Source organism: Pteropus vampyrus, unplaced genomic scaffold, assembly GCF_000151845.1.
Source record: "Pteropus vampyrus isolate Shadow unplaced genomic scaffold, Pvam_2.0 Scaffold144, whole genome shotgun sequence".
Classification (NCBI taxonomy): Eukaryota; Metazoa; Chordata; class Mammalia; order Chiroptera; family Pteropodidae; genus Pteropus; species Pteropus vampyrus.
In genome coordinates, this window is record NW_011888925.1 from 229,151 (window position 1) to 253,335 (window position 24,185).

General features: G+C 50.2%; 2 protein-coding genes across 2 annotated transcripts in view; both read right to left on the reverse strand.

Annotated features, from left to right (window-relative positions):
- Window positions 1-8,515, reverse strand: part of VWCE (von Willebrand factor C and EGF domains) — a 30,011-nt gene extending 21,496 nt beyond the window's left edge. The window contains exons 1-4 of the mRNA XM_011368591.2: window positions 4,705-8,515; window positions 2,174-2,268; window positions 1,974-2,063; window positions 1,513-1,641 (exon numbers count right to left, since the gene is read on the reverse strand). Coding sequence (XP_011366893.1) covers window positions 1,513-1,641; window positions 1,974-2,063; window positions 2,174-2,268; window positions 4,705-4,814 — 424 coding nt within the window. The 5' untranslated portion in view covers window positions 4,815-8,515. The remainder of the gene's footprint in view (window positions 1-1,512; window positions 1,642-1,973; window positions 2,064-2,173; window positions 2,269-4,704) is intronic.
- A 123-nt stretch (window positions 8,516-8,638) lies between these two features.
- Window positions 8,639-24,185, reverse strand: part of DDB1 (damage specific DNA binding protein 1) — a 27,139-nt gene continuing 11,592 nt past the window's right edge. Inside the window, exons 11-27 of the mRNA XM_011368592.2 lie at window positions 21,873-21,948; window positions 21,670-21,778; window positions 20,118-20,296; window positions 19,858-20,021; window positions 19,674-19,781; window positions 19,318-19,525; window positions 18,524-18,619; window positions 18,323-18,434; window positions 17,256-17,379; window positions 16,767-16,931; window positions 15,969-16,063; window positions 12,350-12,520; window positions 11,887-11,996; window positions 11,438-11,607; window positions 11,133-11,235; window positions 9,961-10,084; window positions 8,639-9,396 (exon numbers count right to left, since the gene is read on the reverse strand). Coding sequence (XP_011366894.1) covers window positions 9,313-9,396; window positions 9,961-10,084; window positions 11,133-11,235; window positions 11,438-11,607; window positions 11,887-11,996; window positions 12,350-12,520; window positions 15,969-16,063; window positions 16,767-16,931; window positions 17,256-17,379; window positions 18,323-18,434; window positions 18,524-18,619; window positions 19,318-19,525; window positions 19,674-19,781; window positions 19,858-20,021; window positions 20,118-20,296; window positions 21,670-21,778; window positions 21,873-21,948 — 2,198 coding nt within the window. The 3' untranslated portion in view covers window positions 8,639-9,312. The remainder of the gene's footprint in view (window positions 9,397-9,960; window positions 10,085-11,132; window positions 11,236-11,437; window positions 11,608-11,886; window positions 11,997-12,349; window positions 12,521-15,968; window positions 16,064-16,766; window positions 16,932-17,255; window positions 17,380-18,322; window positions 18,435-18,523; window positions 18,620-19,317; window positions 19,526-19,673; window positions 19,782-19,857; window positions 20,022-20,117; window positions 20,297-21,669; window positions 21,779-21,872; window positions 21,949-24,185) is intronic.

Here is a 24,185-nt window from a genome sequence, read left to right on the forward strand (position 1 = left end):
GCGTTGGGGGCAGTGGGAGGCAGGGCTGGACAGCCGGGGTAAGGCTCCAGCGTGGAGCTCCAAGGAGTCTCCGAAGCTTCTGCCCAGGAGGGGTGGCTGGATCCAAGTAGTGCTTCGGGGAGGTTCGGGCCTGAGGGCTGAGGGGGCTGGGCAATGACCCTTCCCGCCCCCGCCTCCCCTTCCTCATCTGAGAACCAAGAAGGCTCTGGAGGACCAACAGGACCAGCTCTGCCCACTCCAGCCGGCACCCGAGTCCCCCACCCCTCGGGCCCCATGCCAGCCGAACACCTCCACTCTCCTTACTTGCTCTTCCCACAGGCAGCCCCTTCCAGACCTCTCCCACCGCCTCTATGAAGCCCACCCTGACTAACCCCACCCCGCCGGGACTGCTGGTGGCTGTGGTCTGTGCCCCCTGCCCTGTGCTGGCTTTGACTTGGTTCTCTGGCTTTTCCTTGGTCCGGTTTGCCTCTGTCACAAGAAGTGTGTGGGTAAAGTACCCTCCATGAAAGACAGGGGAGGGCGGATGGCTTCGATGAGCCTGGAGCACGAAAGCTTTCATGAGCTGTTGGACCCAAGGGTTCTCCTCCTGGGAGTAATCGGAGATGCTGACAAGAAGCCCTTTACTGCAGAATTACTGACAGTGGCACTGAAATTACAGTAGCCACATACGCAACTGTTAAAAATTATGTCGTAAGGACTATTTCGTGCTAACGCTATAAAGTTTAGTGAGAAAAATCATGAACAAAAACTATAAAGTATAATCCCAGTTTTACACCACATAAAGATATGCGTGCTTAACACACATATGCGCACAGGTACACACCCCCGAACACGTGCGCCCAAGGAAAAAGGCAGAAAAAATAACTTCGTTTTTGTAACCAATACCTCCGGGCAGAGCCTTCAGGACACGCTGGGTTTTCGTCCACCTTTCTATCCTTCTTTTATTTTCCAAATGTTCCGAAATGAGTTATCTTTTACTTTTGCATGCAAGGGACAAAACGTGATTTTTATAACATCGAACCTCAAAGAGGGGGTTTCAGCTCTCAGGAAACATGCAAGAAACCGGTCACGGTGGCTACCTCTGCGGACCACGTAACAGGCTCGCCCCGCGGGAATTCTTTTAAAATCACGAACAAACGATATCCTTACGAAGCAGTTCTTGAGTTTTGCTTTCCTCGTCTTTCCTATGTCACTTTCCCAAGGGACTCTTCCACGGTCCCCTCTCCTCCAGTCCCACCTCGCACTGCAACAGTTCCGGTCCCATCGCGTGCTACTGGTATTGTCTCGCCCCACTCACACCCCGCACCCCACCCCGAGCTCGGTTCCTGGCCCAGAAGCGGTGCTCTCTACATATTTGTGAAACGGCAGAAGACGTCTCCCTTGGGTCTGCATGCCTCCCTGCCCTCTCTCTAACTGCAGAGCTCGTCCTGGCTCTGCTCTTCCATCCTGGCAGGACAGGGAGGGGGACGCGATTCTCGCCCGCCCCTCCCCCACTGCGCCCAGGTCTCTCACCGGTACACCTGATGCCGACAGCTGTCTCTGTCATCGAGAAGCCCACGGGACACACTCGGGCCACCTCCTGACAGCCACCATGGTTACAGGTAAGGTCACAGCCATACTCCCCGCAGGGTCCATGGGCTTCTGAAACGGGCAGCGAGCATGTGAGCATGTACCATGCCTGAGTCTCGGCCGCCCGTCCTCACTGGGGCGCCTCCTGGATTCTGTGGGGAAGGTGCCTCTGGAGGGCACACAGGCCTGAGTTTCCATCCAGCTCTACCACTTACTAGCCGTGTCACCCTGGGCAAGCCACTAACTTCTGTACCTCAGTTTCCTCACCTATAAAATGAGAATGAGAATGTCTGCCTAACGGGGTTGTTTGAAGACGATGTGCTTAGGACCCACGTGCCTGGTGCATGACACATAATCCCAGTGTTAGCAGAGTTCTTCCCATCAGCCATTCCCCCCCCAGTTACCTGGGCAGGTGGCCCCTTGCTCTCCATCCTGGCAGGAACAGATGTTGGGAGCAATACAGATGCCACTCCCGCAGCCAAACGAGCAGAGGGCTGAGAGGAGAGATGCAGTGAGGGAGTGGGGGCTGGGGCCCCCTCAGACCAGCCCAGGGAATGAGCACCCTGCTGGGGAGGATGTTTGGGACACAAGGACAGGCACTTACGAAGGGTGCAGTGCCCACTGCCCATGGAGGGCGCCCAGCCAGGGCAGCAGCCACTCCCGAACCCCGAGAGGCAGACGTGCGGGCCCAGCCGGCGTCTGCAAGAGAGGAGAGAGCACTGTCCACGTTCTGATTGGTCCACAAAGCAGTGCAAGCCTCCCAGCCAGTCAGAAAGTCGATCGACAAACGGTTTTTGAGACCCTCTGGAGGGGCAATGGGAAGTTTCCAAAGAAAAATGACCCTGACAGCTTCTCCTGAAAGCAGGACAAAGATCAGGACACCAGTGTCCTACAGATACCTGCCACATGAACACAGAGCAAAGAGTGGCCAGGAGATTGGGGCTGGGGCCTCAGCGCTGAGGAAGAAACACGGCAATGGATGAGGAGCCCCAGGGATGGCTGCCTCAGGGCCTTTGCACCTGCAGTTCCCACTCTCAGGAAAGGTCTTCCTCAGATACTCTCCTAGCTCATTCTCTCCTTTTACCCGGGTCTCTCTGCTCATGTCACCTTTGCGGAGAAGCCCCTCCTGTCCACCTTCACCTTGCTTTATTTTTCTTAATGACATCTGCTTCCTGGGACACTACGTATTAATTTGTTGATCTGTTCATTGTCCCTCTCCGCTATCAGTCCTTGAAGAGAAAAGGTTTCATCTTTTTTGTTCACCTCCTCACCAAGGGCAGTGCCTAACACATAGTAGGTGCTCAATAAATGGCTGTTGAGGGGAAAATTGAGACAGGAAGCCAGCAGAAGAGGAAGGGGGACGGCAGCCCCAGAGGGGCTGGACAGACATCATTCCCCAAGTGACATCTCTGGGGTGAGGGTGGTTATGCCAGTGAACAAGCCACTTCCCCATCTTCAGGGACTCCGGGCAGACAAAGAACCAGGTGATTGTTATTGTTATTGTACTGTGACGAGTGCCACAACGGAACTGACTGTGATGCCCCAAAGAGGGTCAGAGGAGGCTTCCTGGAAGGACAGCATCGAGGCTGAGGCAGAGGAGAGGCATGGGGCAGCGGGTGAGAGCGCAGGAGGGGAGAAGGTGCTCCAGGCAGAGGGAGCACAGGGCACAGGCCTGGAGGGGGACAGAGACAATGAGTGCAACTGGTTCTGTGATGGGCCGGGCAGAGGGTGATGCGGTCCAGTCTGGTTTCACTAGGAATCCTGGTGCAACAGAATAGGGATGAGAACCCCTCCCGACCTGTGCCCCAGGGGCTGACGGGGATGCTCTGCCTGGCAAGCAGTCCTGGAACACCCACGATGTGCCAGACCCAGCAGCAGGGCTGGGGACATGGGTGGACGAGTCAGACCCATGCCACTCCTGGGGAGAATAATCCCTGTGAAAGGTGACAAGTAGTCTGAAAAGGGGAGCTCAGGGCACAGGGTCGTGCAGAAACGTCTGCAGAAAACAGACCCTGGTGTCCCCAAAGGGCCTGTTTGCTCTCTGAAGTCTTACAGAAAAAAGAGGGGGCCCTGGGGGGGAGGGGATGGAACTGGTAGTGGTGTCTCAGCCACTTCCCCCAAAGGAGCGATTAAGGCAGCAAGCAGCAAGCAGCCTAGGAAGGAGGAGCCGGCAGCTCCAGCTCCTCAGACCAGGCTCTGAAAGGGACTGGGAGGCCACCGAAGTGGCAGATGTTAAGATGCCATGGAGCCTAGCAGAGATACACTTTCAGGTGGGCCGGGGCCAAGCGCCCCAGAGAGCCTCCTAGGGCGGGCCCTGACCAGGAGACAGGTGGCAGGAAGGCTCTGGAACTCCGTGGAGCTGGCCCGATTGGAGCAGGAACTGGCGGTGGTGGCAGAACACACACGTGCGAGCCGCGAGCCTGGTGGGGCCGCCTCCTGCGCGCCCCGCGAGGCGGTGGCCGTGGGCCAGGCCGCCGGCTGACACCGTGTTCCCTCGCTCAGAGCATCACGCACACACCGCTCGGCCCGTGGCCGCCGGGCCTCCTCCAGGAGGCGACCCGAGGGGAGGGCGGCATCAATCGGGAAAGAGCAAAGGGACAAACACCCCACCCCCGCCCGCGGGGGAGCACACAGGCGGAAACCGAAACATAACCCGAGACCCCAGCAGTTCCAAGGTCCACAGGGTGCGCGTAGCCTAGACACGGAAAAAGCCCCCTGCCCCGAACGGGCCGGCGCCGCAGGGGGCCAGGGCCTGCCAAGGCAGAGCCTCTGGCACGTTCGCAAGTGAAGCCAGCCAGTCTGGAGACCAGGTGGCACGTCCCAGGCTCCCCTCGCCCCAGGTCCACGCTCCAGGGCAGACTCAGAAGGGCTCGCCCACCGCCTGGATCTCCGTGCCCCCGCGGACCCAGCCAGGGCAGCCCCCCGAGAAGGGCGCAGAACCGGCAACCATGCAGAGGCACAAGCTGCTGTCTCTTTGTCTGGACGGACCCCTGGGCTGCGCCCGCGCGCGGACAGAGCCCCAGAGCGGAGCCCGGATCCGCGGCTGCCAGTGGCTCCCGGCGCCCCTCCGCGCCTTCCCGCTCCACGCTGGGAGTGCCCCCGCCGCGGGGCAGGGGAGGGGTGCGGGGCGCTTACCTCTCGGTTGCAAAGTGCCCGGGCGGCTTCCTCCCGGTGTAGCCGCGGGCCAGGACCCCGAGCAGCAGGAGTACAACGCAGGCCACCCGGAGGAGCAGTCCGGCCCACATGACCGGCGGCGGCGCGTCCCCCCGGCTCGCTGGTCTCCGGCGAGGCGCGCGGGGGAGGGGGCTGCCGGCCCTCGCCCCTCCTCCTGGCGCCACGGGGAGCGAACCAGCGAGCCCCGAGCTGGCACGCGGAGCCGAGCAGGGGGGCTGCGGACGCCGAGAGGAGGGGCAGGGGGCCGCGAGGGGACGCAGCACAGGGCTGGGGGTCTCCCGTACCTCAAAGCAAGACACAAAAGGCAGCGCTGCCCGCCCGCGGGTGGCCGTGGAGCCCTGGTCAGGGTCAAAGATCAGGGACCCCTGGGGGCGGGGTTTCGCCCTCGGCCCACACCCCTCGCCTGGGTTTGGGAGTCGGCTCCCAGAGAAGTCCTGTGGGCGTCAGACTGAGGCCCAGGGAGAAAAGAGACTTCGGGAACGAGACCGGTGCTGAAGGCGTGCGTCCCGGGCGTTGCTGGTCTCGGTGTAGCCCAAAGTGCCCGTGTCATCAGAAGATGGGAAGCGTGGAAATCCATGCCCAGGACTCTGGGTCCTTTCGCTGCTGGGCAGTTCTAGGCCGGCGTTCAGCCTGCCAGCAGGTCTGCACCCTACCCCTGAATGTGCCAGTCAGTGGGTCCACCTGCTCCCTGGGCAGGAATGACTAAGCCATCGTGAACCCATAGACTCCTCTTTGCTCCTTTCTGCAGCTGCCCCAGGCCACAGCCGGAGAGGTAGGCAGAGAAGGGGGAGCAGGTGGTGGACGGTCAGGATCATTCAGCTGGGAGAAATCTGCGAGGATGACCAGAAAGCTGAAATTCTCCCTTCTGCTCTGTTGGGTTATCTTCCCCACCATCAGGACCCAATTAGTCAAGATTTGCTTAAATACTTCCAAGCATAAGGAACTCACTACCTGTCAGAAGGGAGACCAATTCTGTGTTGAATTATTACAGAAAGTATTTTTACTTCCCACCTAAATAACCCGTTCGATTGGTCCTGCCTCTGCAGTTGCCTTCCCACTGGCTACCTCAGCCTGTCACTGAGATCCTTAACACTGGTGGCCACAAATGAACATGGTGTGCCAACAGTGGCCTGGACTCTTGCTTCCTTTGTTCCAGACACCATACTTTCGTTAGCATGGCCTAACATCGCTTGGCTTGGGGGGCAACCCCATGCTGCTGCTAGTTCCTAACAGTTTACATGAAAGGAAAACCTCAGGTGTTTTTGTTATCATGTTTTTACATTGTTGCTTATTAAACACAAGCTAAGCTCATGTCCCTACCTGAAACCTGTGTGGTTGTTTTTGCAGATGTTCAAATGTAGGCTGGTTCTGTCACCGGATTAGCTTTGATCCATCTTCTACGCTCAGCAACAAATTCTCAGCAAGTAGGTTGCCAAATAGTCCATATCCTACGATGAATGCAGCTTCCATATTTTTGTCCATTCTGAGTCCAAAGGTCCCTCAGAATCTTAGGCCATCTTTCCTTTTTATCTCAAACATCTGAAGGTGTACTTTCTCCCTCTCCTGCTCACACGGCATCCCTCCCTGCTGCCTCACGGTCCACAGTCACGAATCTAGCCCTGAATTATTCAACAGGGGTAAACATAAAGCCCTCCCTTTTCTATCGCCCTTATCAGTCCTACCTAGACCACCACTCAATGTCAAATAGGTGCTCCTTCTCCTCAGCCCCAGAAGCTACCCACAGATTCTCATTTACACAGGACACGGTTCCTTTTACACACCTGTCACACCTCATGCCAGCTCCTCCCACACTCCCTCACACCTGAGAGCTCTACTGCTTCATGTGGTCCCACCCTTCCATCCTCCAGGGCTGCCCTGAACCTGACAGGGTCTGCTCCATATTGGCCAATGAATAGCTGAGATGCAACTTAGTGCTTAAACAAAATCCTCATCCACCCTCAGGAGGAGCTCAGGGTTTTTAAGACATCGTAAATTCCTGAGCATTTCGAAACAACTTTGTAAACAGCGCCCGACATTTCTTTCATTTCCCAGTTTCTGACCTTATGGCAATCATCTTGCTCCTCTTAACACTGTGTTTTTTTAGTTTGCTTTTCACTATGTTCTTTATCTTATCCTTTGGTTTGTTTGACCTAAGGCTCAAAGTTTGGACCCTGAGAGTCTCTAACTTAATATCAGTCATCTTCAAAGACAAGTTTGGGCACATCCCTTAGCTACGGTTCTTCAGGAATTCCTCCCCACTTCTGTGGCTTGTGGCTTGAGCAACAAAAGGGACCCTCCACCGAGGGGGAGGATCTAAGTTGTTGCTGGCTGAAGAAAGAAGGCCTCTGGCTTGTGACCCTTCCAAACGGTCATGTGATGAGTCAGAGTTTCTATTATTCTCCCAAAGGTCCATTCGTGAGGAGGCCTGGAGGAAGGCGAGCTCATCAGCACTGACACGGGAAGAAGCCCTTCCAGCTGGCTGTAGCAAAGGCCCACAGGCAACCTTTCACCCCTGGAGTGGTGATTAATGGTTTTTAAGGCGAGAGTGTGGGAGTGTGGCAGCAGAATGTCAGTTTCCAAAAGACTGCTGGAATTCAATCCTGAATGAATAGACCCAAGATTGAAGGAAACAAAAACTCTAAGGACTCCACGAATTCCAAAGTCAAGACTGAAGCCACTGATATGTAATCACCTACTACTCGATGTAGGTCTCCGTGGCTGCAGGTCAGACCACGACAATGCACCAGAATACATCACATTACATCCGTCTTTCTGACCTTGGCACCTTATAGTCCATTCTCCCATCTAAGATTAAGATTTTTAAATGATCACGATCTGGAGACCTTTGCTTGCCTGCCTCATTAATGCTGGTGTCTGGCATGGGGATAGGCTTTTTCAATTCAAACCATGACTTAAAAGAATTCAAATCACAGTGTCCAGTTTCAAGTTCAAACTGTGGTGTTTGAGATGCTGATTATTATTTTCCCGTAAGACCTTTATCCCCCACCCTCAGAAATCCCAGGAGAGTAAGAGAGAAAGAATGGTAATGAAACACAAGGACTGCCTCTAGGGAAGGAAACTCACTCCAGAAGACCCCCAAAGCAGAGATGCTTCTTTGCCCTTTTCCTTTTAAGCTAGAATCTCTCAAAACCACAGTTTGAACTTGAAACCACAACTTTCCTGACACTGTATCAAAGGCTGGTCTTAAAGGAGCCAGCCAATATGCCTGGGATCAACCCGACTCCATGGCTGGGACAGAGCAGCCTTTATTCCCACCGGGTCACTGGTGGAAACGTGGGCCCAGACACTATGACCCACTGAGCTGAAAGAAGCCAGGCTCTGTTTGCTAGACAGAAAGGTGAACCCCAAATGTGCCCTACTCTTCTATTTTCAAACCAAAGGCACCAAAGGTTTACTTGATTAAAACCAGAGGAAATAAAACCAGAATCCGAAGGGCATGTGATAACAGGAAGCAGGGAGGTGCATGAGCAGCTACTTGCCTGGCCAAGGAGCAGTGCCTGGGGACTGGCTGGCAGGAAGTTGCATCTGGCTGTAAAATGACATCAGGAAAGGCAGCCTGAGCAACTCCCGGGCAGGTTACAAACAGAGGCAACTGGGAATCAAACGGTTAGCCTTGAGTCAAGAGTGAGCAAAGACCACGGGATTCCAAAAACCTGACACCCACCACCCTTGAGATCCCACCAAAAACACTCGCGTGGCAAAGGAGAAGTACAGACGTCATCTCACTACTTGAGAGGACTTGTTCCAGCAGCAAGGACGAGTGACTGCAGCAGCTGCCGCGAAAGAGGGAAATGAGTCTGCAGGAAACTGGGCACAGTGCGGCCAGGATGCTAGAGCGCCGGGCAGCGGGAAGAAAAGCAGAGACAAACAGATCTTTCTTCTTAGATTCTACTTTATTTGGTAAAACTCAGAAACTAACCACCAATTCACACCCACCCACCTCCTGCTCTCTGAAGAAGGCAGTTCCCCAGAGACAAAAAGGCTGCGGCGTGGGGATCATCCACCATCTCCAGGTCTTATGCTCACGCAGCCCATGGCCTGGTGGTCACGCCTCCAGACCCAAAGCCCTCAGAGGCAACAGAACAAAATAAAAGGAAGCTCTCAAAGACAATGAACCCTTCCCACCCCTCTTCCCTTCCACCCAAAACCTCCCCACACCCCCAACCTACATAAAAAGATAGTAGAGGACAATGCATGAGTGTGAGACACACGCAGAGAGCTTCCTTTCAGCCAAAGAGCTGCAAAATCCCCCCCTGGAAGGAGGACTACTGGCGACACCAATCAAGGCTTGGTGGCCCAAGGTGATGGTTGGAATCATGTGAGACTGGTAAAAATCCAGGGAGAAAATATTTCACCTTCAGCCCATTCCTAGGTCTCCAGTGAACTGGTTTTAGTTCTAAGAAATCCCCATTCCCACACAGGTGACTGTGGGCTCTGGGGCAGTTGGCTCAGGGAAGGTTCCCACGGCCGAGAAGACAGTGGTGGGGGAGGGGAGGCAGGAGGGCAAAGCCTTCGGGGAGGGTCTGGGAGAGGGGTCCCTGCCCTTGGCTAATGGATCCGCGTCAGCTCCTCCACAACCTTGATCAGGTCGTCCGCGGTGGCCTCTCGCTTCATTCCGCTGCCATCATCGTACTGTAGCAAGGAAAGGGGGAAGGTCGTGAGGGAAGGGGACGCCCACGGTGAGGGAAAGCCCTGGCTCAAGCACCGCCATGGCAGGGAGAAGGTTCTCGTCAGAAGCCACCCCCCTCCTTGGGGGTCTAGGTCAACAAGACCCACTGACAGCAAAGCTGGTGCAGACGCTGCCACCTGGCATATGTTTCTCCCTTCCGGGGTGCTCCCCAGAGGCGCCATCTCCAGGGAGCAATACCCCAAACTCCAGCACCGGAAATTTCTCTTCCCTGAGGGATCTTGACCCTGGCTCGCTCCTGAGGGACTGCCAGATTCCCTGACTTGCCCCGCGACGTGCCCTCACTGCTAAAGAACAGAGGTCACATGGGTAAAACTGCTACTACAGTGCTGGGCATCCACAAGCCTCAGACGTATCTCCTTGCCCTCAGACTCCACCCTCCCATGCAGGGGCAGCTGGCCTTGGGGACGTGGGGGGGGACACACCTGGAGTCCTGACGGGCTCCTGGAGAGCCCCGCCCTGTAATGCACTTGTGTAACTGGCCCAGGGCTGAACACCACAGAGCTCACCTGTAGGTTTGCCACAACCTCCTGCATCTTGGGCCGGCTAATATCCAGGAAGCTCTCAATCAAGTCTCCATCGATGAAGCCAGTGGCTGGTTCTGTCTTTCGCTCAGTGTGAAAGGATCTCCAGGTGGACAGGTGAGTTAAGGAATGTCTGATTATTTAGAAATACCCTTACTCTGTCAGCTCACTCTGCACAAGACCACAAACTGAAGCAATCATCAGGAAGAGACTAGGAAACAACAGAGTCAACTGAAAATCACACTGATTTTTGGACAGTTTTGGAATTAAAACATATGTAAAATTATTTCCTATTCCAACAGAAGTGTTCTTCAAAGTAACAGTTTTAAAAGTACAGATCAGACTTTGAGTGTAGAGCCTGAAAGCGTGTGGACGTTTTTTACGAGGGCTCGGGGTGGACGGGACATGCACGCCTGGGTAGGACCGCCCTTCTAAGGCTGGCCTCCACCTTCACCGATGAATGAACTGAGGCTTCGTGAGACCACAGGTGTGCTCATGGTCCTGCTGGAGAGCAAAAAGCCCACACATTGGCCCATCTCCTCCTTCCATGGCTACGGCTGGGCCATACTGCTGGGCCATACTGCCTCGTAGCAAAGTGTGAACAACCTCACAGGATCACAGCAGGAGCCCTCCCACTTCCTGCCTGGGGGAGGGCCCTCTGTAAGAAACAAGCTTCCAGTAATACTGGAATCCTGGATGTCCCAAGGGGGCTGACCCTTGGGCTTCTGGAGTTTTCGGCTTCTTCACTTGTCCCATCTTTTGCTAGGCTCTCTAGTGAGGCTCCTAGATACCACCGCCCCCCCTCAACAAAAATTTCTCTGAAAAGATGTTCCTACGTTGTCATCTAAACTGGTTTGACATGCAATGCCAGAAAGGCCAGAACAGACACATTTCAGAACATAAATGTACAATTCCAAGATGAACGAGTTGAAGCTGGGTGATAGCTAGGCGGGGATTCGTTATACTCTTCTCCCTACAATCGTGTGAATTTTTCTGTAAGTTAAAAAAAATAAAAAAATAAAAAAAGTCTGTTCCACACAGAAACCTAGTTAAGACATTTCTTAGACAGCAGTTTCCAGAAGCAGCTCAGGATCATGCAGCTCTCTGTGCCAGGACATGACTCTCACCAAGGGGACAGACACCTCTGGGAAGGATATAAGGAGTGCTCAATCTTGCCCACACTTTTGATGACTTTATTGAGTCGATTCTGCATGTCCAACAAGAGGTTGTACCAACTCTCTGACAGCGAGGTCACCAGCCCTGAAGAGGTAAAAGCAGCAGTGAGCTATGGAGAGCTCTGGGGCCCACGCCAGCATTTTCTGCAGAGGGCGGCCCAGGAACGCAGCAAAGGACGGACCGGCTAGCCGGCCTCCTCTGTAACCGCCTAGCTCATGTCCGGTTGCTCTCTCTCTTCCCTCAGGAAGGAGGCCATGGGGGAGTGTGCCAGCAGGGGTGACCTTACCAATCATGCCGTTGACTGTGCCGAAGAGCACGGAGCCCTGGGTGGGGGTGGACGTCTCGCCCAGATTCTGCATGACCAGAGAGCCGTGGCAGAAGACGTTGACGAACTCGCCCAGGTGGAAGAGACCGACCTCCTGGAGGTGCTGCCGCTCCTCGTCAGTGGTGGCAGCGCTGAAAGGCGGTGTGACAAACTCAGCACCCAAATATCCCGGCCCCACAGGGACTGATGTGCGTGGACACCGGACACTGAAGGCCCGGTGAGCCCACACACCCCATAGCAGAGGAGCCGGTCGGAAGAGGCTGATTTTTGTGGCTCTGATTCTCTCATGAAAAAAAAAACCACCTCTGTGAGGAGGAGCACCTGAACACGAGAGGGGACACGATGTCCTCATCCACCATCGACCAGGGGCTCCAGCCACCCTCCCCGCCATTCCCAAGCAGGTCACTCACCTATCCTTCTGACACACAAACAAGTTAAAGGCATTTTCAGCCCCCAGGAAATTGTCATCATCCAAGATTTCGACAGCACTCATCCAGTTGGGGTTAAAGTCTCGAGCAATCTTAAAATAAACAAGGTTCCAACAAGAAAATACAATCAGCAGTTTGCATGGTACCCAGTTCTGGAGTCTGTCTTCTTTAGCCAGAAGCCAAGAGTCTGCCCTGGGAAGATCCAGCCCTTGGTTTAACAACTGCCACTCTAGAGAGATTCTCCCTGATCGCTGGCCAACGTAGCCCCCAAAATGAAGAGTGCTCAGAGTTCAAGTTGGGCAGCCTGTAAGGATACTTAATTGATGCAGAATGTATGCTCCAGGGAAAGCACTTCTGCCCCCACTGGGCTTGACTGTCCCTCACCAACCAGAGAAACACTGGCGGGGTCGAGGCTCGAGCCAGAGGCCTGCCCCGCCCCCACTACCTCTTCGAAGTTTCCCTCCATGGGCTTGTAGGCGAGCAGCAGCACGGAGCGCATGAGATCGCCCACCAGGATGAAGTCACCCTTGGTCTTCAGGTAGAGGGCCATGATGTTGTTGTAATGGTTGCACTCGGTGCGAAGCTCCTTCTCTGTCGTCCACTCATAAAGCCGCACCTGGGGAGGGCATTGCAGTTCTCTCAACCTGAGAGGCACGAGTCCTCTCAGAATGACTGTCTTCCCGGGTCTTCAGTCCTCCACCTGCAGCACCAGTGACCAAGCAAACGTGGGCTGTGAAATGGTCTCACGTGGTACTTGCATGAACATTTTTTATTTCAGTATTTTGTACTTATGAGCTATAAAAATAGAGTGAGCACATCAAACTAATAATACAAAGTTTTCCTTTACATAAAAAAATGAGTCACTGTGAAGACGAATACTAAGTCAACGGCGATGCAAGCGATACTGTGGATAAGACAAAAGGTGGTTTCTTGTGACTGAAGTTCGGTGACGGACCTATGGAAATATCTCTGGAAAGAGAAGATCCATCTCTGATTACCTGATCGGAAAGGAACAAGGTCACCTCCCAACAAAGCGCCTTTTCCAAACCCTTCTCAAACTCATTCACTCCTAGAACCTTTGATGTGAGCCCAACGAGGAAAGTCCAACAGAAATGTTGTCACATAACAAAGGACTCTAAAGCACTAGCGTGTGTGGCCACTCCTCCATCCAAAGTAAAACAAACGAACAACAAACGTTTTCTTTCTCTACTGCAATGCATCTTCAGTTACGGCCACAGCTCCAAAAGAATGAAGGTACTCTGTAACGGGCGGACAGATGGACAGATATCCAGCACAGTACAGTCGGAGGAAGACAGACTCAACCCTGGGAGAAGCCTGCCCTGACAGATCCTTCCAAGCCCAGTAGGCCCCACACATGGCCTCTGCACATGCAGAAACTCCTGGACAGAATACATGAAGCCATGATTTCCCAAGGAATGTCCAAAAAAACCCGAACTCACTTCTACAGTTATCTGTAATAGTTACAATACCTCCACTGGCAGGGTCAAGGGTGCTGAGAACACCCTCCACACATCCAACAGTAAAGAAGGGGCTGAGAACTCTCCACACTCCTGGCAACACAACCCGCCGCTCGCTCTCCACTCTCAGCCTCCCTGCTGTCTTAAAGACAGATAGTCAAGACCGAAGTCAGACACCACCAAAAACCCAGGCCTCCTACTCTCAACCCAACAGGTTCTAGACCTCCAAGACCAACGCAGTAGCCACTCATGGCTACAAAACACCTAAAATGTGGCTAGGCAAAATTGGGATGTGCTATAAATGTAAACTACTCACTGGATTTTGAAGTCTCAGTATGAAAAAAAAGTAAAATTATCTAATAATTTTTATATTGATTATATGTTAAAATAATATTTAGATCTGCTGGGTTAAATAAAATACATTACTAAATTGAATTTCATCTACTTTTACTTTTATTCACGTGGCTCCTATATTATTTCTATTGGACAGCAATGGATTAGCTGTGTGTCTCCTAATCTCACCTCACATCTGACCCCTCCCAATCCTGGCATCAGTTCACTGCGCCCTCTGGAACACACTGTCACTAGTCACAGTACATCTGTTCTCTGGCTGGTCCCTTGTTATTCTAACTAAAATGTGGTTCGTTCATAAGGGCCCTGTGACCCTCTCAACTTGGGTACTTCCTCTCCCATTGTCCCTCGTATCACTGAGACTGGAGGAAGGACAGCCTTCCGTGCACCTCACTGCCTGCCCTCTCAGACGTCTACCCTCCTCCCCACAAAGATGCCGGCTCTGAAGTTCACGCCGCCAGACCACTCCCACCCCGCCCCATCACTCCTGGTGACTTTAATGTTCACACGAGGAAGACCCTTCTGATTCCGACCCCGAACCTTTTCTCGAGCCCTCTTCCCCACTTATCTTGTCTATTGCTATGGTCACCTCTTAGAACCTGTCATTAAAAATAACTCCAGGATGCCGTGTGCTCAGTTTCACCTTTTCTCAGATGCCCAGAGGCCAGCACCATAATCCCTCTCACACACACTAAGCTCCCTTGCCCTTCTCCCCCTTGATCGTGCTCACCCAACAAAACCTGACTTCAGTGAAGTTCTAACTTTCAACTACAGCTGAGAAAAAACCACCAACCAGGATGACTGGTCTCATCTGCAAACGCAAGACCACGCACTGAAAACGGGCTCTCAGGCCTCTCAGTAACTGTGCACTTGCCTAGTGCATTACTCCCCAGATCCTGGACCAAGTTCATCCCTCCTCCACAGTCCTCAAGCCTCGAATACCTCCTCTCCCACCCTTCCTCTCAGCTGCTTCACAGAAGATGGACAGAACCAGAGGATTTTCAATGCTCCCACCACCTGAAGCCAACATCATGCACCCGATCCCACACCTCCCTGCCGCCTACTCAGAGACATGGCTCCTGCCATTCTCCTCTAACAGACTGTTCCCATCGTAACAGAAGCGTACGCAGTAGACCCTAACTTACAAAGGCAGGAAGAACTCTCTCGGCCTCACGTTTCCCAGTGGTTCCCCCATTACTTTCTTCTCCTATACTACCAAACTCCCTGACAGGGCTTTCTAATGCTAGCTGTCCTCTCCACCTAGTCCTAGTTGAACCCTCTTCAGATTTCCTTCCATCCCCAACACTCAACCAAGAGCTCTGGTCAAGGTCACCACTGATGTCCATGGTGCTAGAACCAATGGCCAATTCTTCTTAATCCTTACGTTACCAACCTACGGGCAGCACATGCAGCTTATCAATTCCCCCCTGAGCTCAGGTGCTCTTATCCAGACTTCCAGCTTTAAAGCCACCTAATACCGGGCATGCCGATCTCTCCAGCTTACCTCATGCCTCCCTCATCCTGCCGCCTACCTGGCGTTTCACTAAGATGACTACTGGAACTCAGCATGTCCAAAAAACAAACCTCTAATGTCCTCGCTGTGACGTAGTAAGACATATATATTTGGTACCTTCCCCCAGTTCCTGATGCAGAGCTCCTAAAACCTTTGGAATTTCCTGAGTGATAGGAGTGTGTTTTGCTCTAACAAGGCCACTCTTGGTGACTCCTAGATGGCTTCGGGATGGGGGCTGGTCACCAGAAAGACCAAGCCATGATTAGAAGCCTGGAATTTTAGGTCCCACCCATCCTCTGGAGAGAAAAGAGAGGCTAGAGACTGAGTTAATCCATCATGTCTAGTGAAGGCGCCATAAAAATCCCTAAACTATGCAGTTCAAAGAGTTCTCTGGTTGGTGAACACACCCACATACTGGGAGGGTGGCACGCCCCAACTCCAGCAGGGCAGGAGCTCCTGCACTTAGGACTCTTCTGGAGCAGGAGCCATGGCCTTTCCCCTTCTCAATCCCCACAGCACTTAGGATCTGACGCGCACGGGGGTTCACGTAACTAAGTCTAATCTCTGGTCCAGCCCAAGCCTCTCAGATCCCCAGCCCCACCCTCCAGGCCCATTACCATGTTATCCTTAAAAGTGGACACACACACAGCCCCAGGAAACATAAGGGAGACATACTCTGTGCAACCTACGGTATGACAGATACCAAGTGGTATGGGCCTCACCGTGCTATTGATGCTGGCTAACAGCTTCCCATTAAATTCCACCATAGAGTACACGGCCCCTTTCACTTCCTTTTCAGCCACAGTCTGTAGTTTTCCTGGGGGGAAAAAAGATACCCTTGAATCTCCTTTATGAGCCCACATTTAATCAAACAAATCCTCTGATTTCCCCTCTGACTCTAACTCCTGCCCCTAAAACCACCTCTGAAAGCAGGAAAACGCAGATTCAGTATATACTGGGATTAACCAACACCGGAAGAAAGAACCCCAAGGTAACATGCAGTGATTCCAGATGGTGTCCAAGATCTGCCTCCACCCTGAAACCCCAGCTCTGTCTCTTGAGATGGAGACCACGTCCATCTCAGCCATCTGATCTGACACTGAGCTGATGGCTAGTCTTTAGAACTGCACTGGGAAGGCGAGAAAAGACACAGAAATGAACCCAAAGTGCTGAAGCTGGAAAGAGGACCCAAATGGCTGAACGACCAAGTGGAAAACAAATCCAAGATTCCTAACGCTTCCTCTAGCCACTAGATTCTTACTCACCACTCACCTTTCCCTTTTTTATACCTTTCAAAGAGTAGAAAAGGAAGAAATACATGCTAGATTGTACGTGCCTCTGCTTAACTACTCCAAAATGCATTCAGACCATCAACAGCTTGAGAGAAAGTAATAAAATACCCTGTGTCACAACAATTATCCCAAGTTCTGCTGCTTAACTGAGGCTCTGAAACCTAAAACACTATGCTTACTTTTCCAGAATTTCAAACCTCTCAAAAGCTGGAGACTGTGCCTACTTACCATCCGAATATTGAAAGACCACAATACGACCTTGCTTGGGTTCTGCCTCTTCCGGGTACACCATGGCTGTGCCCACAATGAAGTACGTGTTGGGGTCTTTGCCCAGCTTGCAGGAGACCAGGCTGAGGGCATACTCGTTCTGCAGAAACTGGTGGGCATGAAGCACTAGGAGGAGAATAGAGAGGGATGACTGGCCGATGGTCACACGTACATGTAACCCCGCACTTGGGGCCCATGGCTTGTGCGCGATGACAGGGCACTGGCCTCCTGCCGTTCCTGTCTCCTCCCCACCTGGTACCGACCTGAGGAGGCCTAATACTCCACACTCACGGCAGACTCAGAGGTCTCGCCCTTTCCTCTCCTCCTCCCGCCCCCCACTGCCCCAGGACATCTGTCACAGTGTCCACCGAATGTGGGAATACATCAGAACCCAGAACAGCCTAGTTTAGGGAGAACTCGGTACAAAACGACAGAAAGAGCTCCTCGCACCTTCGAAGGTGTGCTGGTCAATGATGAGGAGGTTGTGCACCTCCACCTCTTCTCCGAAGGAGGTCTCGTGAGGGGCTGTGCTGCTGGAGAACAGCTTGCTGGAGCTGACACTGCTGGACAAGGCCTGAAGACAGAAAGGACGCTTATCATCCCTCGGAAGAAGAACAAGTGCTGGGAACACCAGTGAGGGGATCGGACAGGGTTAGAGACTGAGTCTGACGAGGAAAACTCAAGGTTGGCAGCTCAAGTGGAGCCTGAAGTGCCGAGGCTTCAGAAAGGACAGAGGGACTGAGGACATACTCGTTCTCAGGATCCAAATCCCATATGGAAGTGACACAGGAGTCCAAAAGACCAAAAAAAATCTAAGGTTCATTAACAATCATTAAAACAGTGATGCCACGTCAATCAAACAAAGCTAACAAGGAACTAGGAGACCTAATAAAGTGACAGGCTCCACCACTCTCAATGGGAAGAGTAGGGAGCACTTCAAATAAAAAGAAAACTATAAAACTATAAAGACCTTCTGCTTGGGATTAGGGAAGAAGTCCTAACACAGCCGAATGGAAGAAAGAAAGGCCAGGAATACATGGAATAAAAAGATCAGTTAATGTCTCCATTGAGCCTATTATGGGCGGCTCTAGACTGTCCTATTAGCATCTGCAGATGAGAAAACTGAAGCTTAAATGTGACTGAGGTCACGCAGCTAGCAATAAACCTTGACGCTAGTTCTGTGAGACTCCAAATCCCATGTTCTTACTTACTATGCTATGCCGTCCCCAACTATACACAAAGTACCTAAACTGACGATCACTGACTGCCGCCCTCATCCCAAATTCTTCTGAACCCTCCCATGAGGGGCCAAATCCAGCTCGTGCCTGTTTTCCCGAGTAAAGTTTTACTGGAACCCAGCTGTCCCCACCTGTTGTCCACGGCTGCTTTCGTAACAGCAGTGTTAAGTAGTGACCAAGACCATGAGGCAGGCAAAGTCGAAAACAGTTACTATCTGACCCTGCAGAGAAGAGTTTGCCCCTACTCTAACGCCATCTTTCTTTGTCCACTGCCCTCACCTGCGTGCTGGCACTGGGCCTCAGGGCAGTGGTGCCCCCACTCGTGTCCTGAACTTCAATACGGCTGGAGAGGACCCCAAAGCACTGAGACACTTCCTGATAACAGATCTTCCTGCAGAACAAGTATAGAACAGTGTCTCTCAGAAAAGTCCACCGACTCCCCGATCCCCACCATCTACAGCTCCACTACCACTGCCTCACCTGGGAGACTCGTAGAGGGGAACTGTGCGAATATGCAGCTTCTGGATCTCATCGATGGTGCCAATGGTGAGGGTGCTGTTGTTGGCCAGCGCCAGGCTAGAAAGAAGGATTTAGACTGAAGAGACCAAGGAAGGAAAAGATTCTAGGAGGCAACTCCATAAGGGGAAAAAAAACAGAGTAGAATCCCACCAGCTTACTCATGGGCAGTGGTTCTCAATTTAGACTGTTGCTAAAAATCACGTGAGGAGACTTCAAAATTCTGCCTGGTCCCACTCGAAGATCATCTTATTAAATTGGTCTAGGTGGGCCTAGGTTGAGATTTATCAGCTTTCAATTTAATGCTAATGATGCAGCATTAGAATCAAGAACAGAGATTTTTCAATCGCAATGATCAAACTATCAGAATCAGGTGGAGGGCCTGTTAAATCAGACCGCAGCCCCACCCCCAACTTAACATTTCTAAAGAGTTCTCAGGCAGTGCTGTGGTGGTGGGGGCCACACTTTGAGAACTCCAGCTCTAGGGGCATACATAATGATCTCTAAATCAGGAGTTCAATCATTTGATCGCCAGAGAGGTTTTCTGAAAATACAGACTCTAGGGCCCAACCTCAGAGCTACTGAATCAGAATCTGAGGAGTCAAAAAAATCTGCACTTTAAAAATAAGTCTCCCAGGTATTTCTATGGGTGGCCAGATACGAACGCCTCTGCTCTACACGTCCCACCTCCGCTTTTTACTGAGCATGACAACGCTCTCAATCCACGGCTCTTGCTGAGGCAAGAAAAAGAGGCTCACCTGTCAGGATAGCCATCTGAGTTGAGGGGACACATGTAGTTCACTTCCTTGAGGTTGACGTTGGAGAAGACCAATTTGTGGTTGCTGCTGTAGATGACAGTGGGGCGGTCGGAGCAAGCAAAGACGTTCGTGGTGGAAAGAGAGCGGAAAGTCCTCAACACCGTGGGCTGGGTGCCCAGAGTCACCTTCTTCCGGTCGCTCAGCAGGCCTACAGAGAACGGGGTCCGAAGAGCAAAGGCAAAGAAGGACAGAAAGCTGGACTATGAAAGTCCAAAATCAGCACCCCGAGGCTAAGAACTCTGCAACTCCAACTCTCCTCAGTTTTCAGAGCCCCTCAGCCGACACGTGCGTCTCACCTGTCTCAATGTTGAGCCCAAAGTAGAAAAGCGCCCCATCTCCCAGCGCACAGAGGAGGTAGTGGCTACTCTCAAAGGTGGTCATCAGGATGGAGCGAGGGATGATCTCTGTGGGAAAGAGCTGCATTACGCTCCTGGTCCACATGCTGACTCTGATCCCAGCCTACGTTTAAAAGGTCCATACCTCCACCCAGCATCTCTTTGTGCAGTAGCTCAAAGGAGGGCAGCTTCAAGATACGGGCCGAGATGTCTGTCCAGAGGCCAATGGCACAAAGTGGGGACAGCCCATTGCTGTCCCCTAAGGGAGTGATGTCCAAGCAGGCCACTTCGTGTTCCATCTCTGTGTGGCTGAACAAAGAAGAATATGGCAGAGGAGGGAAGCCAACAATGAAAAAAGTCTCAGAGAACAGGGGAGGAAAAAAGTGCAGACAGATAAACACACACCTGATCTGTCGGAGCTCCTGAGGATGGATCTGCAGGTAGTAGAGGGCCCGTCCCACGGCTACCACCACCTGGCTGCTGTTGCAGGAGGCCACGCTAATGTTCTTGCCCTGAGGCTCCTTCCATTCACTGACAAGAGCTTTGGGTTCTTGAGAGACCAACCTCACTGACGCGGAAGTGATCTAGAGAGAGAAGAGCAGTGTCTTCGAGTAGCTGCAGGAAGGTGCTAAGAGCTGCCCTGGGAGAGCCCTAAGAATAAGCTACGCAAGTCCTCTTCTGCCATATATTTTTCCAAAATCCTGCAACGATTAATTACAATGTCACGTGTAGGTGAAGCTCTGAAAAAGACTGACTTAAGGCAGCTTGCAGCTTGCATGCCTACAGCGAGAATAAAAGGCCTGCTTCATTCTGATTAAGGATGGGGTAACTCAAACCACATCCTGTGGAAAGGAATCAATGGAGTAAGACCCAGGCCAGCAGTTTTTCTCAACCCCAAATGACACCTCTAAAGTATCCAAGTTCTTTACTGTGCACGAATCATTAAAACAATTCAAAATTCTTTACTAAAGGCAACAATCGTATCGAAATGTCCCCAAAGCATTTTGACAACATTATTATGTATCAATTCATCTTACCTATCAAAACAGTTTATATTTAAGGAGAAAAACCCTTTAATAATAGATCTGTGAGCTGTGTCAGTCTTCGGGCCACTAGTTAGAACACGCTAATGAAGCAATGAGTCGGTACTGCCCCACGACACACACCTGATCCACAAACTGACAAAACCTCCCTCCAGTTCTTACCAAGTCCAGCACTGCCTGCTGGCTAAAGGAAGACCAAGAAGATAAAGTAGAGACAGTTCAATAATCCTCAGGCACTCAAGTCCTGTACCCAACACTGACAAACACTGACTCTGGCCAGAGTAGAGAGCAGATGAAAAGGCGAGGGGTGTGCAAAGCTGAAGAGCACCAGGGTCGCTCCAAACAGAGACTGACGGGGGGAGGGGGAAGGAGGCTCAGAAATCGGGCTCTCATGGCTAACAAGTGACCCCCTTATCACGGATAGATTTAAAACAAGATTCCAAACAGAGTTAGAGCTCTGGTTCTAATAATATGTGGCAAGTGCTGCCAACAGTCATATAGGATGGTAGCATTATGACTTTCTTCTTCTTTGTGCTTTTTGACATTTTTCCAATAAGTATGTATTAATATTATAATGAGGGGGAAAATGTGTGTCTCAGAAGACAGGATGTAATTAGTACTAAAACAGTACCCCCAGAAAATATATAATCCCAATCTATAAAAGAAAACATGGATAAATACAATATACACACAGTGTAGAGGAAAAATGAAGCTAAAAGCAACATCTCCAAAATTAAGAGTTGTTAAATTGTTATCTCTGGTAGTGAGTTGGTTATCACGTAATTTAAATTTCTTCTAGCCCTTTAACATTACTTTAGAACCATAAGAATAGACTTTTAAAATCCAGAGGTGCTCCGTACTGCACTCTAGGTCAAATTCAAGTACATGGGGCCTGGTCCCTTCTCAGTTGTTACCTGGATAAGCTGTTGATGAGCCACGTTGCCACAGAAGAAAGTCTGCTGATCATCCACGAAACCCATCAGTTCAGTTTCTTCCACCTCCTCTCCGTTTAACATGAGAACTCTGCAGCAGAATTGAAGGCCAGGTCAGCCGGACCAGCTTCCCCACCTTGCAACCTTCACATGAGCAACTGGAGCTGGCACCAGACTCATCTTACCTTGTCTGGCCGACAAAAGAGAGCACCAAAGTGTCATCAGTCTCCCGGTTAGGATCGGACCGCAGTGGCCATAGGCCTGAAACACAGATCAAGAATTAAGATGCACAGCACAGACCAACACATCTAAGGAAGGACCAGCCTGACCCCAGGGGAAGATCAGAAAATTTAGAGTCAGTTGTGAGCTGAAACGCACACTGTTCTTTCCTGGATTTAAGATTCTGAAGAAATTAGGTATTCTAAAAACTGTTTTGAGCCTGATATTTTAAATTTTTTCATTTGATTTCAGATGGGATAATACATTTCCATGACTCAAAATCAAACACAGAATTCTCATTCCTTTACCTCTCCCTCCAACCTATCCCCTAAAGAAGTCATCAAGAATAGTTTCTAGTTTGTCTTTCCATTTATTTATTTATTTAAATTTATTGGGATAAATTGGTTAATAATCCAATTTTTTTTTTTCAAGGAACTAGGAAAGAACTGTGTTTGTTACAAGCAAATACAAATATAAAAGAGCCTATCACACACTGGTCTGCACCTTGCTTTTTCACTTACTATATTCCTGAGCCTTATCAAAACAGAATAGTTCCTTGCTTTGGACATCTGCACAGAATCTGATTTTATGGCTATACCAGTTGATTGGTAAGTCCACTGACGGATGTTCTTTTTCTCCCACCATTTTGCTATAAGATACAATGCCACAACAAATAATCTTACATATGAAGGTCTACAGGGTAAAAGCCCAGAATTGGGGCTGCCGGGTAATCCCTAGATGCAGCTGTTTTGGTGGATATTGTCAAGGAGCACACTTATTTCCTTACAGCCTCACAAACATTATGTATTGTCAAACTTTTAGTTTTGGTCATCTGGTAAAGTATGATATCGCTGTTTTGATTTGCATTTCTCTTAATACAAGTGAGGACTACTACCTGTCCATTCATGTTGTCTCTTGCCAATTTTGGGTCAGGAAATTTCTTTCTACAAATTTTTTTATAAATTAGGAGATTAGGCCTTTGTCTAGAAGATGAACATGTTTTTATCCAGTTTGCCATTGCTTCTAAATTAGCTGAGTGTTTTGCTTTTGCCATGAAGAAGTGTTTTCTTTTTATGTTGTTGAATTTATCAATCTTTCTTTTTGGCTTCCGTACTTTGAGTTATGGTTTAAAAGACCTCCCCACTCCAAAATTAGAAGGGAATTCACCAACTTTTTCTTTTAGTTTTTGTATAGCTTCTTTTTACATTAAGTCCTTCATCTGTTTAGATTCCAGCAAGCTATACATTGTGTGGTATGGGTCTGGCCTTACTTTTTCCCATATGACTGCTATCCCTATACCATTTATTTAAAAGAATCATCTTTATCTCCCTGAACTGAGATAGCGCCAGCATCATACACTAAATTCCCACAGAGAATTGTGTCTATTTCTGGACTTCTGAGCCCACTTATTCATGCACTAAAACCACACTTCTAATTACTGAAGTGTTACAGTACGTTTTACTATCTGGTAAGGCTAGTCCCATCTCACCACTCTTTTTCAAGTTTTCCTGGCTTTTCTTGTTTTTTCCTTTTCCATTTGGATTTTAACTTGTCTAGGTCAAGATAAAAAATCTACTGATATTTTTATTGCGATACCTTAAATATAAAAAGTCAAAGAGAGAATTGCTTTAGAATGATTTACAAGACTTTGGTATATCTTTTTCATTTGATCAATCTATCCTTTTAATCCTTCAAGAGTATTTTAAAGATTCCCTTGTATAGATTTTACACATTTCTTGTTGAATTTATTCCTTGGTATTTTATCATTTTATTGCTATTGTTAATTACCTCTTTCCCTCTACTATACCTTCTCATTGTGTTTTTACGTGAAAGTTATTGACTTCACTATATTAATTTTATATCCTGCCACCTTAATAAATTCTCACTGTCTATAGTGTTTCGGTTCACTCTCTTGGGTTTTGTAGTTACATTATCTCTTCCTTTCTAACTCAAAAATCTCTTTCTTTTCTATTCTCACCTTACTTTTTCGTATTCTGAATTACTTTATTTTAGATGTGCCTCCTATATAAAACTTTGAAATGATTTCATGATTCAATATGATTATCTTTTCCTTAAAACATATCTGTCAGATAGATACTCATACAGATGTTTGATATCAGTTCTGTTACATTATTTTACGTTATGCTGACTGTTTATACGCTGTGAAAGTCTTTCACTATAGTCTTTGATCTTTTGGATCACCATATTTTGCCTAGAATTTAAGATTTGTATTTTCGTTCTAGAAGTTATCTTTTATACTTATACCTTATATGATATCC